Source organism: Zea mays, chromosome 8 (assembly GCF_902167145.1).
Source record: "Zea mays cultivar B73 chromosome 8, Zm-B73-REFERENCE-NAM-5.0, whole genome shotgun sequence".
NCBI classification, from domain to species: domain Eukaryota; kingdom Viridiplantae; phylum Streptophyta; class Magnoliopsida; order Poales; family Poaceae; genus Zea; species Zea mays.
In genome coordinates this window covers 96,038,600-96,062,924 of record NC_050103.1, presented here as the reverse complement: position 1 = coordinate 96,062,924, position 24,325 = coordinate 96,038,600, and the positions used below count along the sequence as shown (strand labels likewise).

The 24,325-nt window shown below is 48.1% G+C and overlaps 1 protein-coding gene across 1 annotated transcript; it reads right to left on the bottom strand.

The window, feature by feature from the left end:
- Nucleotides 1–592: 592 nt before the first annotated feature.
- Nucleotides 593–21,835, bottom strand: LOC103635572 (cation-chloride cotransporter 1). Its single transcript, XM_020543276.3, has 14 exons — nt 21,666–21,835; nt 21,313–21,500; nt 18,826–18,975; nt 18,580–18,658; nt 17,804–17,895; nt 17,082–17,196; nt 16,754–16,854; nt 14,811–14,872; nt 11,123–11,371; nt 10,934–11,048; nt 10,486–10,680; nt 9,410–9,810; nt 2,224–2,385; nt 593–2,155 (listed from the first exon to the last, which is right to left on the bottom strand). Exons 2-14 carry the CDS (start codon nt 21,486–21,488, stop codon nt 1,059–1,061), a joined length of 2,994 nt encoding a protein of 997 aa, XP_020398865.1. The 5' UTR covers nt 21,489–21,500; nt 21,666–21,835; the 3' UTR covers nt 593–1,058.
- Between the last annotated feature and the right edge of the window lie 2,490 nt (nt 21,836–24,325).

The window sequence follows — 24,325 nt, the reverse complement described above, 5'->3', positions numbered from 1 at the left end:
CTAATCGAGTGTGAATCATTATCGTTGTAATTTACGTTACATTTCACGAACCAAACGCCACCTATGTGTTAACCAGATAAAAATTAGCTAAATTAACCCTAATCCATCCAAACAAGAGATTAACAGATTAGCTAATTTACTAGCCAAGCTTTCAATTAGTTATTAGCCCACTAGCTAGTTAATCCTACCTATAAAAACTAGTCAATTTTATCTAATCCGAACTAATTTTTAACCTCCACTAGTAATTAGCCCATCTAAACAGACCTTGTATATGGTGAAGTAAATAGCAGTTATAATACTCAGAATCCCTATGCTGGAGGCTAAACTCGAGTCTTTAAGCTTGGGAAACAGTACCGTTCCGAATAGGCCCGAGCTTGAAAGTGGTACGAGCTCGGGAAACACGGCACAAATTGCATTCGACAGGTAGATGTATTGCCTGAACATCAAGGTACTGGCTGAAGATCACATGTAGAACAGCATTCAACAAAACATATATCAAGAAAGTAACTGGGTAAAGTAGCAGAGCACCCCTCATTGAGTAATGTATCTCAGAAATCTTGTACCATTAAAACCAAATATTTGCGACAAAGCATAACCAAAATTCATTTGGGGGTAGCCATTCAAAATTCGCAGCTCTGCTCATCTCAACAAGTCCATCAGTTTTAGACGCATACAAGTGATGCAAAAAAAATACCTATATAAATGTTTCAGTGAGAAGGTAAGGATTGCATTTGTCTTTGGGCCAGCATGTAAGTATGCTTACAATTACAAGATGGTAAGTGTTTACATATGATAGCTACAAAATCTGTAAGAATCAAAGCTCGCTATGTGGATCTTTTAAATCCAGAAAAAGAATGAAGACACTGCAGTTCAATAGTTCACGAATCCAATATGCGAACAACAGCTCTGCACATCTGACATCTCATCGTGGTTGCCTTCAAGGTGAGGGCTTGTCATTTCAGTGGTAGATTCCACGCTCTTGTGTATCCAGTCTCTGCTGAGATAGTACAACAGCCTGACGGCACTAGAGTCTCCAGGTGAGAAGTTCGTATGTATAATCATGTGAAAAATGTGACAACATCTCTCGTATATCCCCTAACTATTAACATGCGTGGGACATTCTCTACAAGCAAATCCATGTACTCCATGTAGAAATATGAAGGATGGTATAATGGCGGTGGAGGAAGGCTCACAAGAACTACAGCTGCCATTCTGGAGTACCTGAGTATCGTGGAGTTCAACTTAAACATTGTGTAAAGGAATTTATCAACCTTCTGTTCGTTCACAACTTGCCTCCCATTCTCCATTAGTAACTGCCTTTCTGTTTGAGCAGTTTCCTTCATCTCATCAAGGTATGTCCTGATCCTTTGCTGTGCGCTTGTGTAAGCCTCATGGGAGTTATCCTGCTGAGCGCCGTTACTGCTGCTCTCCATGTGTGATTCCCATGATTTCATAGTGACAACAATGACCTCAGCTTGCATCCTAAGATCATACAAGAACTTCTTGACATCAGCCTTCAACTCCTCTGCATCTGTATCCTCTTCAGATATGCAGAATACTTGGATCTTACAGCTCTCAAAACTCTCCTTTGTCAGCAGGAGCTGAGACAGAAGAAGCATCAATCCTCCATCTCTTACAATCCAGTAGAGGTCAATAGTACCGTATTGTCGCTGGTACTCATTAGGCCACTCATCGAGTCCCTTCACAATGACTACTGCCTTGTTAGCAATAATGCAATCATTTATTATGCTGACAAATGTTGACGGTATCTGTGTCAAATTCTCACGTCGCCAGATCTCAGGGTACCGCATCACAACAATATTTGGTTTTAAGTTTCCTAGGCCCATTGTCTGCACAATGCTACGGAAACCATCAGACATATTAGGAGCTACAATGATCTCTGCAACACCCTCACAGCGTTTGTAGTCAATATAAGCATCTAGTTGGCGGCAGGCAGTCTTTGCATCCTCAGCTAGTTCATGATAATCACCATCAATTATCGAGACAAAAATGGACATACCACGACCCTTCTTCTTCATACAATTAGCGAAGTCTGCAAGTTTTGGATGACAAGGAACATTTTCCGGAAGTTTACCCCATGGACGGCAGAATACCAGAGGAATGGGGTACCAATTCTTAGGATGGACTTGGTTTGCTGCAGAAAGGACCAAAGGTTACAAAATTGTACGATTATGTATTCGCAAAGCAGATAGTCAGTCGTACCTCCAAGTGATCTGAGACTTCGGAGGGCCAATTGAAAGTATGCACTCTTGAACCCATCTCCCCAGTCTCCAGCCTTCCCTTTTATGCTCACATAGTAATAGATGAGGCTTGCAAGGGCAAGGGAGACAACAGTGAAAGACCAGGAGATCAGAAACATAATCACTGAAATTGATACAAAGATTCATGTCAGCACTTTTTTTTTCGAAAGCGCAGGAGAACTGCGCATCATTTTAATTAGAGAAGAAAAAGAAGTCCAAAATGGACCAAGGTACAAAGCCCTAAGCAGGCTTACTCAAAACAAAAAACACACACCACTCCCTAGACCCTGTAAAGGTTACGCGCAAGCTCTAAGCCAAAGCTCTGAAGATGCTTGGCACCAGCCGTAATCCAACACCCAATCTCATCAAGAAAGACGCATCTGATAGAGCTTAGCGAAGGGGTCTCCCCATCAAAGACAACTTTGTTGCGGTGGATCCATAAACACCAGGCCCCTAGAATAATGATGTTGTTCATGCCCTTTCTCTTGCTTTTATGTATCTTCTTACTTGTTTTTCGCCACCAATCAGCAAAGGAGCTCTCATCCCCAAATGGAGAGAGATTACCAACATTCAATCCAAACAGAATGGAATGCCAGAACTGTCTTGCAAAGACACATGTACACAAAATATGTTGTATGGTTTCCTGCTCTTGATCACAGAGTAGGCAAGACACTGGGTGGTCCAGACCTCTCTTCTCCAATCTATCTGAAGTCCAACATTTGTTCCGAATGGCCAGCCATAAGAAAAACTTGCACTTAGGGGGAGCCCAAGATTTCCAAAGCCTCTTCCAAGGTTCAAACATAATAGCTCCCATAAATAAAGCCCTGTAACAAGACCTAGAAGAAAACTGACCAGAGGAAGTATGCATCCAGGTGTGAATATCTGTCTCCAGAGTTAACACAATATTGCTAACAGCATCCCAAATCAGCAAAAATTGTTGGATCCCCAACCAGGAAAGAGGTGTCAATGTTAGACTACCCGTCTAGGATTCTAGGGTTTGGGGTGTTCCCCATGTAATTACCGTCTCACCCCTCACTGTAATGGGCCTGGCCCAGTTACCAAGTCTATTAATACCACTCCCCATCCCTGGTTAGGGCAAGGGGTTCGTATTCCAACATGGTATCAAATTAGGTTTAGGTTTAGGTCTTATCAGCTACAGCCGCCAGGGGCTTCTCCCTGCCCAGCCGCCGCCGGCCCCCAGCCGCCGCCAGGGGCTTCTCCCTGCCCAGCCGCCGGAGCTCCCCTGCGCCGGCCTCTCCTCCCCCTCCCTCCCTGTTGCGCCCCCCATCTCCGGCGTGCACCACCCGCCGGATCCGTGCGCGCCCGCCCCTGCGCAGCCGCCGGTCCTCTCACCGGTCCTCCCCATCTCCGGCGTGCACCAGCCTGCGCGCCCTCCTCCCCCGTCGCGCCCTCTTCCCCCTTCGCCAGATCCGCGCGCGCCCGCCTCTCCTCCCCTGCCGGTCGCGCTCCAGCCTGCGCGCCCTCCTCCCCCCTTCGCCGTCGCCGCCTGCAGCCCCCTGCTGCCCGCCGCCGCGCTCTCTGCCCATGGCGGACCTCCCCCGGACGCGCCCACCGCCGGCCTGGCGCACCCGCCCCTGACCGCGGGCCTGGGCGCGGCCCCCGCTTCCCTGGCCGCCGGCGTCGCCTCCCTGGGCCTCTCTGCTGCCGGCCAGACCCACCCCATGGGCCCCGGCCGCTCCGTGGCAGATGCCGAGGCTCCCTACATCGTCGGCCTCCGGCCCCTCCGCGACGTCTCTTCCCCGGCCCACCGTCGAGGCTCTCCACCGGGGTTTCCTGCCCTCGCGGCACCCCCCGGTACCGACTCCACACTCGGCGACACCCTCGCTACGATCCAGGCTGCTGTGATGGCCTCGCGGGAGCGTGAGCGCGCCGCCTCCCTCGCCCTGGAGCGTGAGCGTGCCCTGGGTGCCGCACTGACCACCCAGATGGCCACCACGCAGCGCCTCATCGGCCGCCCGCCGGTCGCCTCTGTGGAACCCCCGGAGGGCCCCCTCGTCTCTGACCTCGACGCCGACCTCATCGCTGCTCTCCACGCTCAAGCCGCTGGTCTGCACAACATACGGGCTCTCGTGTCCGTAGTGTTGGATCTGGCGTCTCCCCACTACCCCCGTTGGCGAGGACAGGTCCTTCTCACGCTGCGGAGGTTCGTCCTCGACGACCACGTCCTCATCGACCACGACGCTCCGCCGCCTCGCTCCTGGTGCCTCATGGACAGCGTTGTCCTCTCGTGGCTCCACGGCACCATCACCGTGGAGCTCCAGGACATCATCCGCGACCAGGCGGACACTGCGCGCCAGGCGTGGCTCGCTCTCGAGGATCAGTTCCTCGGGAATCGGGATGCGCGGGCGCTCCACCTCGACGCCCAGTTCCACCTGTTCTCTCAGGGGGACCTCTCCGTGGGCGAATACTGCCGCCAGATGAAGGGCCTGGCTGACTCTCTCCGCGATCTCGGCGAGCCCGTTGCCGATCGTACCCTGGTGCTGAACCTCCTGCGTGGCCTCAGCCCTCGCTACGGCCACCTGAAGGCTCTCATCAAGCGGAGCGTACCCTTCCCCACCTTCCACGCCGTGCGGAACGAGCTTCTCCTTGAGGAGCTCACCATGGCGAATGAGGCACCCACTCCTGCCTCGGCTCTCTACAGTACTCCGACCAGCGGTCTGCCACCTTCAGGGGGCCAGGCCACCCGTCCTCCGTCGACCGGAGCTCCCACCCGCCCTCCACCCGCCGTCCCGGCGGCCCCTCGTCCGACTTCCACGACCGACGGGGGTCGTCGCTCCCGCAAGGGCGGCCGTGGGAGCGGCGGCTCCTCTCGTGGTGGTCCCTCCGGCCGGGGTGGCGGCCACGCGTGGCCGTCATTCTACAACCCCTGGACCGGGACCGTCGCCATGTGGCCGGGCCAGGCACCGAGTACCTCCCGTCCTCCGGCGCCGGCCCTCCTGACTGCACCTCACTACGGCGCGCCTCCTTACGGTGTCCCCGTCGTGCCCCAGGCTTCGCCCGCGCTCCTGCCCCCGGGGACCCACACCTCGACGCCTTGGTCCCCGCCGGCCGGTGGTTGGGACAGTGCCTCCCTCGCTGCTGCCTTCAGCACCATGGCGATGACCCCACCCCCCTCCGACTGGGTGATCGACTCCGGTGCCTCGTACCACACCACTCCCACGGCAGGCACGCTCTCTCGCTCTCATCCCCCCTCCCCTCTCACCCATCCTCGATCGTCGTTGGAAACGGTTCCACTCTGCCAGTCACCTCAGTAGGTGCCTCGGTTCTCCCTGGGCCGTTTTACCTCAACGATGTTCTCGTAGCTCCCCACATCACTCACAACCTTCTTTCTGTTCGTCGATTCACCACTGACAACTCCTGTTCCATTGAGTTTGACCCCTCTGGTTTTTCTGTGAAGGATCTGGCCACCAGGACTCTTCTCGTCCGCTGTGACAGTTCGGGGCCACTCTACACGCTCCAGCCCTCCACCGCCGGCGTGTCTCCACCCCCTATCCTGGTCTCCACCACCTCCTCCACCACATGGCATCGACGTCTCGGCCATCCTAGACCCGACGTCATGACCAAGATTACCAGTAGTCTAGATCCTTCATGTAGTAGGGGACATTTTGAGGGTCTCTGTCATGCTTGTCAGTTAGGCCGACATACTCGTCTCCCATTTACTATTTCTTCTCGGGCTGAGCAGGCTTTTGACCTGGTTCACTGTGATCTTTGGACCTCCCCTGTACTCAGTCTTTCTGGCTATAAATACTATTTGGTGATTTTGGATGATTTTTCCCATTTTCTCTGGACCTTCCCGCTTCGGTTGAAGTCGGACATATTCACCACCCTCACACACTTCTTCACCTGGGTATCCACTCAGTTTCGTCGCCCGGTCCGTGCTCTGCAGTGTGACAATGGCCGCGAGTTCGATAACAACGCCTCTCGCTCTTTCTTCCTCACTCATGGCGTCCAGTTGCGTCTCTCGTGCCCCTACACCTCTGCACAGAACGGCCGAGCCGAACGCATGATCCGCACCACCACTAATATGCTCCGCTGCCTCCTCTTCCAGGCGTCTCTCCCTGCCAGCTACTGGGCAGAGGCCCTGCACACTGCCACCCACCTCCTGAACCGTCTTCCCTCGAAGGCGGTACGCCACCCTACCCCTCACTTCGCCCTATACGGCACAGCCCCTTCCTATGACCACCTTCGCGTGTTCGGCTGTGCCTGCTACCCTAACACTTCCGCTACCGCTCCACATAAGCTTTCTCCTCGCTCCACCCGCTGTCTATTCCTTGGCTACTCCCCTGACCACAAGGGGTACCAGTGTCTGGACCTCACCTCCCACCGCATCATCATCTCTCGTCATGTCATCTTTGACGAAGATGTGTTTCCCCTTGCTGGCTCCACCCCACCCACCGATCTTGACTCCCTCCTCGAGTCCGATCTGATTCCTCCCCCACCTTCGGCTCCCCGTCTTGCGCCGTTACCTGCTCCTCGTGCGGCCACTACGACCTCTTCCGCGCCACGCGCGGCCCCGTCGACCCCGCCTGCGCCACGTGCGGCCCCGTCGACCCCGCCTGCGCCACGCGCGGCCCCGTCGATCCTGCCTGCGCCACGCGCGGCCCCGTCGACCCCGCCTGCGCCACGCGCGGCCCCGTCGATCCTGCCTGCGCCACGCGCGGCCCCGTCGACCCCGCCTGCGCCACGCGCGGCCCCGTCGACTCCGGCTCGCTTCGCCAACCCCGCCCTCGTCTACCATCGCCGCGGCCACGCAACTACCTCGGCGCCCCCCGACTCGGGCCCGTCGACGAGCGCGGCCCGATTCGCCGACCCCGCCGTCGTCTATCACCGCCGCGAGCCGGCCCCACCAGCCGCTCCCGACGTTCCGGCGGTTCACTCCGAGTCGTCCGTTTACCACCCGGTCGCCATCCACCGCGACCCTGGGCACGTCCACCCGATGGTGACTCGGCGCGCTGCTGGCGTTCTCCGCCCCGTCGACCGGCTAATCCTGGCAGCTGCTACGACTAGCACTCCACCCGACGCTTCCCCGGTACCCTCCTCCGTTCGCACTGCCCTCGCCGACCCACATTGGCGTCGTGCTATGGAGGAGGAGTACGCGGCCCTCTTGGCCAACCACACCTGGGACCTAGTGCCGCGTCCACCAGGCACCAACGTGGTCACCGGCAAGTGGCTATTTCGCCACAAGCTGACCTCGGACGGCTCCCTCGACCGCTACAAGGCCCGTTGGGTCCTTCGGGGCTTCACTCAGCGCCCCGGAGTGGACTACGACGAGACCTTCAGCCCTGTCGTCAAGTTCGCCACTGTTCGCGCCGTCCTCTCCCTCGCCCTCTCCCGCGACTGGGCGATCCATCAGCTCGATGTCAAGAATGCCTTCCTCCATGGCACTCTGACGGAGACTGTCTACTGCAGCCAGCCCACCGGCTTCGTCGACGCTAACCGTCCGGATCTGGTTTGCCGGCTGAACAGGTCCCTGTACGGCCTCAAGCAGGCGCCACGGGCTTGGTACAGTCGCTTCGCCTCCTACCTGGCCTCCATCGGCTTCGTCGAGGCCAAGTCGGACACGTCCCTGTTCATCTACCGGCGCGGCGACGACACCGTCTACCTCCTGCTCTACGTCGACGACATTGTGCTCACGGCATCCACCGCCGACCTTCTACACCGCACGATCGTCGCCCTTCAGCGGGAGTTCGCGATGAAGGACCTGGGGCCCCTCCACCACTTCCTCGGCATCACCGCCGAACGTCGGCCTCAGGGTCTCTTCCTCCACCAGCGCCAGTACGCCATCGACATCCTGGAGCGGGCTGGCATGTCTGACTGCAAGCCCTGCTCCACGCCTGTCGACACTCAGGCGAAGCTCTCTGAGGACGACGGGCCTCCGGTCGCCGACGCGACGTCATACCGGAGCCTCACCGGCGCGCTCCAGTACCTCACGTTCTCCAGGCCCGACATCGCTTACGCCGTCCAGCAGGTGTGCCTGCATATGCACACTCCGCGGGAGCCCCATCTCCCTGCGCTCAAGCGGATTCTACGCTACGTCCGCGGCTCCCTCGACTACGGCCTCCTACTCCGCCCATCCCCGACGTCGGAGCTCGTGGTCTACACCGACGCTGACTGGGCTGGCTGTCCCGACACGCGCCGGTCCACCTCCGGCTACGCCGTGTTCCTGGGCGCCAACCTCGTCTCTTGGGCCGCCAAGAGGCAGCCCGTCGTCTCTCGCTCCAGCGCTGAGGCCGAGTACCGTGCCGTGGCCAACGGTGTGGCAGAGGCCTCCTGGCTGCGCCAGCTCCTCCACGAGCTCCACAGTCCTCTTCAGCGCGCCACACTCGTCTACTGCGACAACGTCAGTGCGGTCTACCTCTCCACCAACCCCGTGCAGCATCAGCGCACGAAGCACGTAGAGATCGACCTACACTTCGTCCGCGAGCGTGTCGCTGCCGGTGACGTTCGGGTTCTCAGCGTCCCCACCACGCTGCAGTTCGCCGACATCTTCACCAAGGGACTACCGTCGAGTGTATTTTTAGACTTTCGATCCAGTCTCAACATCTGTACAGGATAGAGTTGTGACTGCGGGGGGTGTTAGACTACCCGTCTAGGATTCTAGGGTTTGGGGTGTTCCCCATGTAATTACCGTCTCTCCCCTCACTGTAATGGGCCTGGCCCAGTTACCAAGTCTATTAATACCACTCCCCATCCCTGGTTAGGGCAAGGGGTTCGTATTCCAACAGTCAAGATGTCACTGATCCATTGCTGTCCTCCAAGAGCCTGGGCCACTGTTCTAGTGGAGACAATAATTTTATCAACCTTGGAAACGACTTCAGGAGCAAAATCATTGATGCAGCCGCCATTTATCCATCTATCAGTCCAAAATAAAGTGTTGTTTCCGTTACCAACTGTTTTTTTCATGTCAGCACTTATAATTATAAATGCATTTATGGCTGTTTCGATTAGATATTTGCTATTGTAAAACATGATAAACAAGACTTTAGTATAGGTGAAGATAAGGTGGTTGGATTAAAAACAATAGAAGTGAACAAAGTCTCAAACCAAAGACCTAACTCAAGTTTAAACTGTTCATGCTGAAGATCATGATAGACAAAATAAAATTGTAAGAGTATTAAGAACCATACCAACACAGAGTAATGCCCCAACAAGTGAAAGGCTCCAATGGTGAAATTTCCATCTAGGGCGCCAACTAGGAGCATCAAGGAGGTCAAGCAGAAAGCATGACAGGTTCACGCCAGCATAGCACAGAAGGAAAAACATTGTGATAGTGGGGGTAATCAAATCCAAGTTTCCAATAACAACACAGCAAATACAGATGAAAGCTGTGAATAAAGTGGCCGCATGTGGCTCAGATCCCTCAGAAACTTTGAAGTAATTAAGAACAGGAAGAATGTCATCATTCGCAATTGCTGCAAGCAACCTTGGAGCCCCAGTCAAACTCTGCAGTGCTGCACCTAAGGTGGACAGAATAATACCAATGTAAATCACTGCAGGAGCAGGCCAAGCCACCGTAGCAGTAAGAAGCCTGCAAGTGGTTAAGGATATTTATGAGATAACCACACAAGTGAGAAGACACTGTAACAGCTGGCGTAAGCCTTACGTGGCTACATAATAAAATAAGCAACTGGAAACTACAGTAATGCTGTTAGAATGTTGTTCTAAGACAATAACCGATAAGGTAAAAATAAACCAAAGACTTCATTAAGGTTATACAAAGCAGCCAGAGTATTCTTAGCCATTAAGACTATCTACCACAATAATATGAACATCAATCTTATAAAGCAGATTAGTAACAGACCATCTGCTGGCATTTATTCATAGTAGCTCCAGATGCACAATGGTAATCGTAGAGCATTCTGATTGCAGAAGTATGGAGCATAAATCCTAAAATAGGATCTATATAACAGTAACCAACAATTTGCTAATAAAAAAGTTTGTGTCCACTTCATAAACAACCAGAAACAAGTGATGGATGCAAGTAAGAACATGAATCATTTTCGCTACTGTTAGGAAACTTAAAAGCTTGACAGTAATTATGCCTTTGGCCATAAAATCATGTTTGCTTGAACTTGATGAAAAAACTAGCACATATGCTGTAACGGCATCATGAACTATAAAGCCAGATTCATTAAGCCCTTAAAATAATTATCGGCAATTGACACAAGAACTCGTGTATAGTACTAAAAAGTAGACTAGATACCTATCAGTTAGAAGCTCTTCCCGTGTGGCCAAGGCTCCAAACAGAAGCACAGAGAACAAGTACATAGCAGTTGTTGAAAGAGTTGCAGATAATGTGCCGATTGGTATCGAACGCTGTGTATCTTTCAGTGAAGCAGATCGGTTTGAGCCAGCCATAATTCCAGTGACTGCTGGGAAAAACAGACCTACCAAAGCACTGAAGGATCGATACAAAAAATTTAGCACAATAAAGTTTCACATACATAAGGAAATGTGCAAACGGCCGTGCATTTAAAAATGAACAGGGTCATGCTCTTAATAGCTTAGAAATCTCTGAACCTTGTCACAGTTAATCATCTAGTTCCAACAGACCTTAAATATAGGGCAGATGGAATTCACTAAACAAGTGCATATGAACAGGGTGAAACTCTTTTTGGTAACATACCATCCTGCCATTCTGTTTAACTTACTTGAAATCCCAATATATTGATCCACTTGGATCAGGAACGCCAGCATTATTTGTACGTTGATAGTTTTCACCCCAATTGTCTTTCAATGTGGTTATACTCAATCCAGTGATTCCCTCTACATCAGTCAAATGTAAAATTCAGCACATGGAGATGAAAATATAATCTAAATAAAAAAACGAGGGTACATACTTGGAGCATTATGCCTTGGTGCAATGAAGACACCAAGATAGATGCACAGCAAAGAAAACAGGACTGGTATTAAGAAAGCAGGTGCAACCTTGTTGATAATTTTGACACCACCGAACACAATAAAACACAGCAGTATGGTCACAATAACACCATACACTTGAAGATCGTGCAAGCTGGGTGTAGATATAGTTGACGTGCCAGCAGTTTCTGTACCATTCACTAATGTATTGTTGACAACTGTTACACTCTCTGTGTTTTGAAACAGGTATACAATTAGTCCACACAAAAATCAGAAACAGGTACAAGTTAGTCCTAACAAAAATCACAATCAGAATTAGAAGTTATGTAAAGCAATTAACACGCAGCAGGTTCAACGCCAAGGTGCGGTCGGCGATCGGTTCGCCGAGGTCGCGGAGGGAGTCCGCCATGCCCTTCATCTGGCGGCAGTACTCCCCCACGGAGAGATCGCCCCTGAGAGAACAGGTGGAACTGGGCATCAAGGTGGATGGCTCGAGCGTCCCGGTTCCCGAGGAACTATTCCTCGAGGGCGAGCCACGCCTGGCAGCTCGTGTCCGCCTGGTCACGGATGATGTCTTGTAGCTCGACGGTGATGGTGTTGTGGAACCACAAGAGCACCACACTGTCCATCGGGCACCAGGATGGAAATGGCGGGGCGACGATGTCGTCGAGGACATCGTCGGCGTGGGCATACCACCAAAGCGTGAGGACTTGCCCCTACCAACGAGGGTAGTGGGAGGACGTCGGGTCCAACACTATGGACAGGAGGGAACGGATGTTGTGCAACCCGACAGCCTAAGCGTGGAGAGCGGCGATCTGGTCAGCGTCGAGTCCAGAGGCTAGGGGAGCCTCAGGAGTGACCGGAGGAACCACCTAGGCGACCGGAAGGTGGCCGAGGATGAGGCGTTGCACGGTGGCCATCTGCGCAATCAGGGTGGCGCCCATGGCACGCTCTTGCTCCAGGGCGAGAAACGCGGCGCGCTCGCGCTCCTGCGAGGCAGCCACGGCGGCCTGGATCGTAGCGATGGCTGCGACCAACGCGGAGTCGGCGACGGGGGTCATCAGTGCGGGAGCACTGAGGGTGAAGCCCGACGGGGGTCGACGAGAGCGCGGCTGCGCAGGTGAGAGGGCTCCAATGAGAGGTCCGAGGCCGTCGATGAAGGGGATGTCCACCCCCGCGAGCGTGCTGGTGTGCAGGGGTGCAGGGGTGCTATGTCGCACTGGGGGCGAGCCGGAGATCGTCGGAGGAGGGGAAGCCGAGCAGCGCGGCTTGCGAGGCAGCGCCGACGGCCTGCCGGCCAAGCAGGCTCGTTGCGGCGGCGGTTGGGGTCGTGCCCACTGGAGAGGCACGAAGGAGGCGGCGCTGGCAGCCAGGCTCGCGGCTAGGTCGTCGGCGGTGGCCAGAGGAGCGGTCAAGGCCGCGGCAATAGCCTCGTTGGCGACGGTGGCGACGACCGGATCCATGGGGGTGGCGGCGGCCGAGCGCGGGATGGAGCCGGCGGCTGGATCCGACGGCGGGCTAGGGAGGGGAGCCGGTGGCGGGTACTAGGCAGCGGCTGGGTTGGGGAGGGAGGGGAGAGAGAAGTGGAAAACTAACCTAACTTTGATACCATGTGGAAAACTCTAACCCTGGCTTAGGGATGGGTGTTGTATTAATAGACTTGAGTTAACTGGGCCTGGCCCATTACATAGGGGTGAGAGAGTAATTACACGGGGAGAACCCCAAACCTAAACGGGATTCTAACAATTAATATAGCTCGCATCGCTTCTTTTTCTATCTCCAAACTAAATAGCCTACATGAGATGCGACTTTGGCACCACTGCACATGAGGGAAAAGGTGAGTTTGGAAGGTCAAGTAATGCCTAAGAAAGATGCCTTTCAATATCTGAAATCGATGTTATTGCTACTTATTGCTACAGAGATGGAGATAGTGATGCAAATGTTATCCATAGAATCAAAGCTGGGTAGATGAAGTGGCACCAAGCATCTAAAATTCTCTGCGATAAGAGTGTACCACAAAAGCTAAAAGACAAGTTTTATAGAACGGCGATTAGACCCGCTATGCTGTATGGAGCACAATGTTGGCCTAAAAAGATGATATGTTCAACAACTAAGTGTTGCAGAAATGTGTATGTTGCGCTGGATTTATGATCACACAAGAATGGATCGAGTTCCTCGTCTAAGGGTAGCACCAATTGAAGAAAAGCTTGTCCAACATTAGTTGAGGTGGCTTGCCCATGTCCAAAGGAGGCCCTTCAGAGGCACCAATGCATTGTGGAGTCCTAAGTTAAGATAATAATGTGAAAAGAGGTAGAGGGAGATGAAGTTGTCATGGGGGAGGCAGTTAAAAGAGATTTGAAAGGTTGGGATATAACTAGAGAAGTAGATATTCGATATGAGTGCTTGGAAAGCAGCTATTAATGTGCATGAACCGTGACTAGGGGTTCATGTTGGGTTTCAACTCTAGCCTACCCCAACTTACTTGGGACTGAAATGCTTTGTTGTTGTTATTGAAACTAACTAGCTAACTTTGCTCATTGTTGCATGTCATCAGTCGGAGAAGGGTTTGGTCAAGCTACGAAATAGGCTCTTTTGTGACTGCCATGACAGGTGGGCAAGGCAACCACCAATATATTTGCTTTCATGCATGCACCTAACAGAAAAAAAATGGTGCTAAATCATATGATAATATGCATGCATTTTGTTATGTCTTTTCAGGTAACCCCTTCATTTCTTCCACAAGGCACATCATGTCTATACAACAATTAAGGTGCTTATAACATAAGGAATACAGGCACCAGGAAATGAACATTACACCCTTGTGCTAACGTCTTAAGAAGAACAAAGAATATTGTATGAATATCCAATACATATGCTATGAGAGAAAATGTAGAAGGGGCTAAATAAGAGAAAGGATAAATGAAACGAAAACGGTGTGGCACCCAAGGGGGCTAGCACCCTCTCTATCTCAGCCATTGCATGTGGTTGCCCCCAGCAACTTTATCGAAAGACAGGTTAACGGTGGCATAATAAAAAAAATTACAACAGATAGAACTGGTTGCATATCTCTTCTCTACTCTTATAAAGCATATATTTATATATATACACACACTACAGTCCCTAGGGACAGAGGTGTATCCGTCAATCCAGGTTCGTGACAATTTCCACCGTCATCCCTTTTGCGAAAAAAAAGTCCTTATACTTCTTTCTAATCTAACCCGCGATCCAAACATCTTTATCTTTATATTTCATCTCTACTTCATTAAAGTACAGAGAACACACCATTTTTAAGAACAGAGACCACATTTTTAAGAACAGATAAGTTATACAAGTACATATTTTATTTTTTTACTGGACTGTCTAGCCGTCTGCTGCTGATAGTGTCTGTTTGAGCAGATTTTCAGAATTCAATCCATATGGTGTGGATAAGCACGGCGCCAAATGCATACTCATCACTGAAATTGCATGTCTGCCTTATATTTTGTGATAAGGGAATATTAAATAACATGTTACATGATTATTATCTCATAAACTGCAATTGTGTGAATAGATGCTCCATATGTCCAAACTCCAAAGTACTAAAGCACATGAACCACACTTGAAATACATAACAAGATGAAAATTCTATTCACAAACTAAATATATTGATCCAAACCATTTGTAACTTACTTTGGAAAAGTCCAGCAGAAGGAACAGCGTCAAGAAAGGTTTCTACAGCCCCAAGCACATACCTGAAAATAACCAAATAAGTTTCTAAGGCGCGGAAGAGTGACTCCTGCATGAATGCACCCTACCTACAGGTAGAAAAATATTCAAAACATTTGCAGTTCCGTTGAGTGTTATCAAACATAATTCATGTACTCTTCTGTCATGGACACGCTTCATATGGCCCTGAACCCAGGTAAGAAGGACCATGCTGATGCCCAATGGCCATGCCACAAGGGTATGGATAGAAAAGGGAATGGGACTTTTGATCTATTTCTTGCTTACAACCGAAACAGACACATCCCCATCTACATATCTTCAACAATGCTTTTATTTCATCCCCTATGCAGGTTTTGTTCAGGAGCACCTTCTGGTTCAGATTTTGGAGCAATTTATTGGGAAAAGAGGAGTAACAGAGGATCAAGGATCTGTGTCTGAAGTTGGAGACTTGTTTAATAGAGATTTTTGCAAGGAATGGGTGGAAGTTTAGCAATAGGATAGGGTCTTAAGTTCAATAGATCTAAGTGCGATGTCTAAATTTCAGTACCTTTGCTCACTGTCTTGCATGACAGTCTGTGGCTTTACTGATCTCTTTGGTTGAATGCTGTTAAGCAGAAACTGAGTTTTTTCATTTTATCAATGGAATAAATATCCCTTAATCCAAAAATCTATATATAGATGAGATGACTTTACCTTTAAGAACCTATCTCTAAAATTAACGAAATACTCTTTCCATCCCAGAATATAGATAAAACTAGTTTTGGCATTCACATAGGTGCTATAAGCAGTCTACTGTAAAAGAAATACCCCTCCTATCTCCATGCTCACAAACCAATTGGGCAACATGCAATTTTTTTAAAGAAAAAACTTTTATCGCTGCCATGTGTGTGTGGCATGCACATTTTCATTTCTTTAATTTGATGACAAGAAAATTAAATTGGAAGGAATCACTGCCATGCACAGACGCTGGCAAACATGCAGCTCACTTGTCCATGCAGTGGGGGCAGTTAATGATTATGGGATGGAGGGAGTAAATAACTGCTCAACCCAATATAATCTAATCTCCAACAGAACTAACTCATCCTTGGCCTGTTGTTAATAGTACGTCAGTACCTAGTGTGAACAGCACAGCCCAGCCTTAGGGGAGGCGGTTTGGCACTGTTCTTTATTATGGGTCCTAATAGGCTGGAATGGCATCTTCTCACAGTTTCCTAATTGGTTTCCCATCTATCTATAAACTATACTAATTCAATCGCAGAGTTGAGTGGATCCTTATAAAATACCCAACAGGTGGAGCTGCCCTGCATTCCAATTGTTGACAGGCCAAATATACAACAACAAGAATAAAGCCTTTTTAGTCCTAAACAACTTGGGGTAGGCTAGAGATGGAACCCAAACAAAAGCCAAAAGGGAGGATAAAGAAAAGGTAAAAATGAGGTATTAGTAGCAGTAAAAATAGTACATCTGGACTAAAAGACTTGATCATGGTTTGGACATGTGTTCTGATTTCCACATGCTCTTATCCAAAGATGATTCTTTGGGTGTATTCCAATCTTCAAGTCTATTTACTGCCACCTCCCATGTCAGGCTGGGTTTCATCTCCAAAATATTGGCTGGCTTTTTTACGTTGGCGGTGAGCAGCATGTCACACCCCCTTCCCCTCCTCCCTCCCTCCCTCCCTCTATATTGAAACAAAAAGAGGCATAACAGTTGACTACTTTATACTCCTTTACTCACTACATACTAATACATACTATTTATCACATGCTGACTAGAAGAGGAGTTCACGGTGATACCTACGCAGCAGGTGCAGAAAGGGTGCATTAACATCATAATGGCATTGTACCAGAAAAATGAAAATGACAACCTCAATTAGTGGCTGTAATGGGCTAATGGCGTGCACTTACATGGATCCAGCCACTGCATTCCCGAGGAAGAAGCATAATCCTATACTAACTCCAACTTCAGGACCAAGTGCACGGCCTATAAGATAATATGGCCCACCACCCTATAGGTCATTCAACATGCAAGTCAGTTTGTTGGCGTTAGTTTGTTTTGGTTGAACACTAGAACAACAAAAAGTACTTTGTCCCAGCATTGAATCAAGATTCAATTTATGCCCCCAGAGACTTTTCTCTGTATCCCACAAATGGTATGAAAAGCAAAGAAGACAATCAAAAGGGTGAACAATCCAGCCCTAAGAATTGTCAAATATTGTGCAAATATTTAGCATACCTTCATAGCTCCATTCGTTGCAATGGCACTTAATGATATCGAGGTCAAAAATGTGCATGCACCACAAAATGAAACCAACACAAGTGACTGCCATACACCTGACATACCTACAATCCTACAAAAAGGAGAAAAAGTGTTGATCAAGTTTATCTAAGAAGTATTTGTTAGTTTTTTAATCAGTGATATATGGGGCAGCGAAGAGAGGCAAGCATCACAGCGAAGGCAACTACTACTATGCAAGCAGTAATTAAGTAAGCGTGCAAGCAGGCCTCTTGGTCCGTTAGATCTAGATCCAACCGTATGTCATATTTAGCATTTAAACCCTTCCACCACCACCTCGTGTAGCTTTATAAAAAAAGCTCCTAACAAACCATGATCGCATCTACGGTTAGATCTAAATCTAACGGACCAAAAGACCTACTTGTACGCTTGCACCTAATTGTTGCTTGCATAGTAATCGTTGCCCACAGTGAAACATCACTTATACCTGATTTGAACAACAGGAGAAATAAAAAAAGAACTAATACTGTAATAACTCAAATTTCAAGTACTGATACCTATTTACAGTTTGGCGCGCCTTACAGTTTTACTTCAATATTATTTTATTTGGTTCTAATGTAACAGAAGGGAAACAACATCTGTATGAGCAGTGGAGCATTCTCAGAAAATAACAAATAGAAACAATGTATGAGGCCATAACAAAAGTGTATGCAATACCTTACCAGGTAAAACGGATATAATAAATGATTCCCAAGATGTTCTGCAAGCATGGAACAAAGACACCCATCATGGTGCCGAACTTAGGTCCACTTTCCTGTACAAAAAAATAAAAGTAAACTCCTCTGATATAGGTATATCACTTCTACAATTTCATAAGTCAAAATGGAATGGAATTTGGTCACTAAAATCAACAAGAATGAATAAAGTTAAAGCTTAACAACCACTGAAGATCAAAAACTCGATCTGCGGGCTAAGGCAGCCCCCTAGCATTTTGCATCAAGAAGACCTTCTCACGCAAGTCGAGAAAACTCTTGAACCCCCTGCCCCACCCATAAACAACAGTACCATAGCCCATGTGAGGACGACCATGAACGGAACCGGCTGTTCTTTAGCGTGGCATGGACGATGGGTTTTTTTAACCCTAGACTGAAATTTGTTGCCATGGAAAGTCGAACTTAGGACCTAAGGAGTGCTACTCATACCACCTAACCAACTCAACTAGAGGACTGAAGATCAGACATGCATGAACCAAATAATATTCCAAATAAACTCAAATGAACAACTCAGCTATCTCTGCTTAAGTAAATATCACATGCAGCAAACAACATAGGGTATTATGAAATGAGTCAATTTTTCATCCTAAACTTCATGAGACACAGAAACATACACCCAACATACTTTAAGATTGCTATTATCGATAATTCTTAATTTTTTATCTTTTTTTAAAGGAACAGGAATTTTCAAACACACAGCAGAAAATGTTGAAATGAAAGAAAACCTTGGGGCGCCCAATGGTAATTGCAACATCCTCGCCATCCCTGGGACTTGAAGGGGCCTGAATCTGCTCTCCTGTCATGCTGCTCAGGTTCAATCAGATGATGATGTCATGAAGTAGAACCAACAGTTCAATCAATCGTCAGGGTGCATATGCTAAACACTAGTAAAACTCAGCTTCATGATAAAAAAACAAACAAAAAGTTTTAGTTGCGTTAACAACAGTAAGAAAAAGAATGATTGACCCTACCTCTTAAGGCCCAATATATTTACAAGAGAATCAAAACCAAAGAGCTCTAGCTTTGAATCCCCTTGCGATCCACTGGATGTAGCATGATCATCAGGAGAACCTTCCCGCATAGATGGGTCAATAGTTAGATTAGCATCAGGCTTCAGATTCCTATATCAAACATAAATCAGATTCCTATATCAAGCCATACCACACACAAGAAGCAAAATCGTTACATGGACAAAACTGTATTCCCTTTCAAGTATCACAAACTGATATTCAAGTCTAACCAGAAAACTCAAATCTACATCAACAAAACTATTGTTGCTTGACTCTTGTATTTATGATTTTCAAAAGAAAAGGACAAAAAACAAATAAGAAAAAGAATAGATCATGTTCAACAATAACCATTTCTTCAAAGTTGTTCAAAGCAAACAAGGTTGAGGGTATATGCCATGTGGCAAGCCCATAGTCACAGGAAACGGGGTCGGTGCCGCGTTCTGTGACCCGGGGTCGGCGTCCTAAATCGTGGGTCGGGTCACCATGAGTCATCATCCCGAACACTAAGGAGTCACTGTACCAGTGCAGATGGGAACAACGACCGGTGTTTGTTCGTGATGGAGGAGGACCATGCAGGTTGGGACAGGGCAGCACATATTGGGGCAAGGTGGCGCAGATGACAGCAGAGCAGTATAGGGTTCTATTGCTATAATGGTCTTGTGTTGGGATAGTGTTAGGTTGTGTTAAGCTGGTATTAGGCTGGACCAGGGGCTGGACCGCTGGGGCGTAACACATAGGGTCATTGGGATTTTGGAACACGGCCCTCAACCCATGGAATCGACCCGGGATCATCAACCCATTAGACTCGGGTTCATGTACCAAACTTGTGATTCATGTCCCATAGAGGTATACCCCCTTGTACCATTTTTTTTTCAAGTGTCGACTCACGACCCGCGACTCCATTCCTCGACCCAATCAACCCGGCACATTATGACTACGGGCAAGCCATACCACGCAAAAGAAGTATAAAATCGATACAAGGACAAAACAGTATTCCCTTTCAAGCATTGTTATTAAAACATCATTTAAGTGGCGTTTAAACGGTAAAACATGATTATAAGTTGAAACGTCCGGGCGTTTTGACCACAGCGCGTAGAACGTCCCTGAAACACGTTCAAACGTTTAAACGTCTGTTTCGCGTCATTTGAACGTTTTGGGACATTCTACACACATTCCATACGCTTTACACTATTGGGCCTCTCAAAGGCCCATCAGCTCCCAAGTCAAGACACCAGCCTTCCAGCTCATGTATTCTAGCGATGTCTGTATCCCTCCTATCCTCCAATGTCGCCTCTAGTGTTGCCCGCTCCAGCGCTGTCTCCCTCCTCCCTCCGCTAGCGCCACCACCCATCACTCGCCGCTAGCAGCCAGCGCCGCCCTCTAGCTCCACTAGGTGCCAGCAACCAGATGAAATTGAAGCAAGCAATAGTGGAAAAGATGGTGATAATCAAGACATTGATGCTTATGCTGTTGATATTGATGAGTTGGATGATGATGGTTACTGATCCTATAAGCAAATTCTAACTTGCATGTTGCATAGACTTTTGTGGTTGAACTTGATCCATTTCCCTTTATGATATTTGTTTAGTGAACTCAAGTACTCAACTTACGAGTATAAACATATACTATCCTATTGTTTTATGTCAAGTCCAAAAGGACGTTTCAACGTATAAATGTTGAAAAGGTGTATCCTAACGTTTTATCGTTTTACCGCTTTAATAACCATGTTTTCAAGTATTACAAACTGACATCAAACACTCTAAACACAAAACTTAAATCTACATCGACAAGCCAACAGTTGCTTGACACAAGGCATGATTTAAGTTATGGTTAGAAGTTGAAAAAAATATTAGGACAGAGGAAATGGCTAGAATTCAAACTACCACTAATGATCGAAGCATTGTACCAATCAGAAGTGACCATCACTATGGAGCAACTGACTATTTTCAAAGCAATCGGTAGTGGTTTCAATATTTATTGAATTCAATAACAATTTCAGCATCGGTCAAGCATCCAATCTTCTAGAAAAGAAAGAGGCATCAGGCATCCATATTATCACTACTGATTTCAACAATGGTGGCATTGCAGTTGCAGGCGCTCCCATAAAACAGAAAACAGATGTGGCAGACATGGTCTCACAGACTTGCTCCTGATGACCACAGTTTTAAATAGGAAGAAGCAACCCAAGGCCCAAAATAGTAATTTCAGTGTTTCCTAACATCCCAGATTGAGTATGCTCAACAGTCCACCGCTACTCTCCACTTACTCCGTTCAACACCCCATGTCCTAAACAATTCATGTCCAAGAGAATGCACACACTATTTCGCAGCAACTATACTAGTTATCCACGCAGCAGTAACCTCTGAATTCAGCACGTATGCGATCTGCTAGCACGTGACATAACAAATTGCTCGCGAAACCTGCAAATGTGATTAGAGTCCGCATCACCTTGGCGGCTGGGGAGTCACGACGGCATCGATTGTGGAAGAGGAGGATCCCGGCTCCATGGAAGTCATCTGGATCACAGCGCGGTCGCTCGACCCGACCGGCCGGTACCGCCGCCCATTGGGCGGCGAGGGCACTGGCGGTGCGTCGTCGGCCTCCTCGATTCCACCGTTCTCCATCCCTCGGGAACGCTGCGGAACACATCCCGGTGAGATCCAGAGTTCAGAGGTACACACGCTAACTAACCCCGCACAGCCGGCGTCGGATCCAGATCCGCAGCGGCGCGTGCTAGCGGGAGGAGCAGCGCCTGCGCAACAGGTGGGGAACGGAGAGAGGTCTCCGGATGCTCCGCTTACCTGGAGGAGGTGGTGGGAGGCGATAGCGGTTTCAGTGGCGGAGGAGGAGGAGACGCCAGCGGCGACAGTGGCGGCGGCTGCGGAAGGTGGGCAACGGTCAGAGGAAGTAAAGACATGAAACTCGCTTTTTTTTTACTACTCTGTTTTTTTTCGTACTATGCCTTGCGAATGTAGAATCGTCCTTTTTTGCGAACGTAGAATCGGCCGTTTTGGGCCGGTTTTCGCTAAATTTTAGTCGTGTTTTTGCTGCGAATTTTTATATATCATATAAATAGTTATTAAGATATTAATTTAAATGTAATTATTGTTTATTTGTAAACACAAAGGTACATGTGGTTTGATAGTTAAACCTAAATTTCTCGAGCAGCGGGATATGGGTTTAATTGCTCACTCTGCACTGTTTTTAGACCATCTCCAACTATTATGTAAAAAGGTTCCTAAATTTCAGTTTAAGAAGTTATTAGAAAAAAAACATGTCTCGAATGGTACCCTAAACAATGTTGCTAAATTTAAAAAGCTACTATTTTATCCTTTCTTGTCCCCACATTTGGCAATCCGAGAGACTCCCCCAAAGCATTTTTTATATGAAATTAGTGTTATATCTATTCTGTTTTTATTCTCTTTTATTTTTTATCAATAAACTTGGAGCTACTATGTGGAAAATAATTTCGCTGCATGTTACATTTTTATTTCTGCATTTTGCAATTTAGGTCATGTTTGAAATCGATGATTCGAATTTTAGAACCATTGCAAGACCAATATCAATATATCTCTACTACTATTAAGGCTGCAAGGGTAGTCGGTCATTCCCGTGTTCTGCCACCTGTCATTCCCATCATTCCCCCGTACAGTCCACGTCTAGCTAAAATTAAAAAAAACACATGTCCTCAAGGGGATTTGAACCCGTGACCTCTTAAGCAAAGGCTAGGAGTAGCTACCACTACACCACATATGTGTTTATGTCTACATTTATGACAGGAAACACATCTATTACATCTCTCACCAAGCTCACTTGCTACCCTTTCACAATGCGTAGTAGTAGATAAGTATCACCGAGATTCTTGAATTAGATTTTTGGATGGAGATAATATTATTTAAAGAAGAGCTTTGCATGCAATTTATTTTGTTTGCATAATGTATTATACTTAAATTCTTTTTTTTTTGCATGCGTGACATTTTTCTCCGTAATATTTTTTTCCATAGATCAGACTTCTGAGTCATTTCCATAAACCAACGCCAAGCATGAATCCATGTTTCTTACTTGAAACTCCGAACAAACACCATGAGCAGGAGGCACTCACGTTAGCGTCGCTCATCGATGACGAGAAGAAGCTTGGCGACTGTTAGTTCGACCTCTAAAAGCAGTCTTACGTGGTCGCATGCGCCGCTGTGTACGACAAGCTCCCGCGAAGCCACCACTTGGACGCGGTCCAGAGCAGCTGTACCGCGCTGTCCATCGTTAAGCAGGGAGGCCTCATGGTTGTCGCCAACATCGACGACTCTCAGGTTGTTCTGGACACCGCATCCGACGACGACGCCATCACGTCGTCTAGCTCATCGTCCACCTGAAGCCCAACCTACCACGTAAGTCGCTACTGACCGAACATGAATTCTTGTGCGCTGGGACGATGGACGTTGCTGACGTTGTGTGAGTGTCCTCGAACATGATGTATGTAGTGGAGTAGCGCATCTGGTGGTGCAACGGCCAGGGGTACTACCTCGCTGATGAGCCCGAGGTACACTTTGTTTGGCAGCCCAACCAAGAGTCATCGGTACTCGTCATGTCGCGCGCGTTCGACGACTACTATATCGAGGATTGTGGCGTCATCTTAGCGTCAGAGGTGACGCAGAGGAGGATCGACAACAGTGACCAGTTCGTCATCCTCGCCACCATCAGGGTAGCTTTTGTGCCGACCTGCCTTTAATTCTCTTCGCAAAGACACACATTTACCTTTTTGTTTAAGCAAGAGCGTATGGTGGTGCGTGTCTGATGACTAACGATGTACGAGGAAATTTCTTCCAGCATATGTGGAACGTGCTCTCCAATGATGAGACCATACAAATCGTGTCATATATCGAAGTTTGCATGATACTGATGGTTGCAATGTAGTGGTGAAACAACTAGATTAAAATAACAAAATTTATGTATGACTAGGATCACAAATTGATTATGAAACATTTTCTCATAACAATATAACACACATTTTATATATAAGTTATCGTAGTATACTGGTATTATATATTACCGTTGCAACGCACGGGCACTCAGCTAGTCATGTTTGATGGGAAGAACATAAAAGTTTTTAGAACGTGATAGTGAGAGGACATACTATGAAATATTTAGCAGCTAAAATAGAGAACTGTTGGAGAACATATTTTAAACTCTACTATCATTTAGCAACTCCTCACATCTGTCTATAGAGAGCTTTTTTTATAAAAATGCTGGAGATGTTCTTATATAACTATTGTTTATTTCTAAAGACTAAGGTAGTTGTATGGTTGGGGTCGAGTCCATGTACTGGCGCTGGGTGTGGGGCTCATAGGACACGGTGAGTAGTATAGAAATACTAAAACTATTAAAGGAAAGTGTTTGGTTACTTTAGTCACCCTTCTTATAAACTTTAGGAACTAAACATTAGTTCCTAGAATTTCTATTAAAG

What these genes read in the sequence shown, in the direction of transcription:
- LOC103635572 (XM_020543276.3), bottom strand. Translation starts at nt 21,488, where the DNA reads ATGGAGAACGGTGGAATCGAGGAGGCCGACGACGCACCGCCAGTGCCC. An exon ending in AATATATTGGGCCTTAAGAG is followed by an intron (nt 18,659 to 18,825) that starts GTAGGGTCAATC and finishes GAACCTGAGCAG; the next exon opens with CATGACAGGAGAGCAGATTC. An exon ending in TTCTGCTGGACTTTTCCAAA is followed by an intron (nt 11,372 to 14,810) that starts GTAAGTTACAAA and finishes TTCAAAACACAG; the next exon opens with AGAGTGTAACAGTTGTCAAC.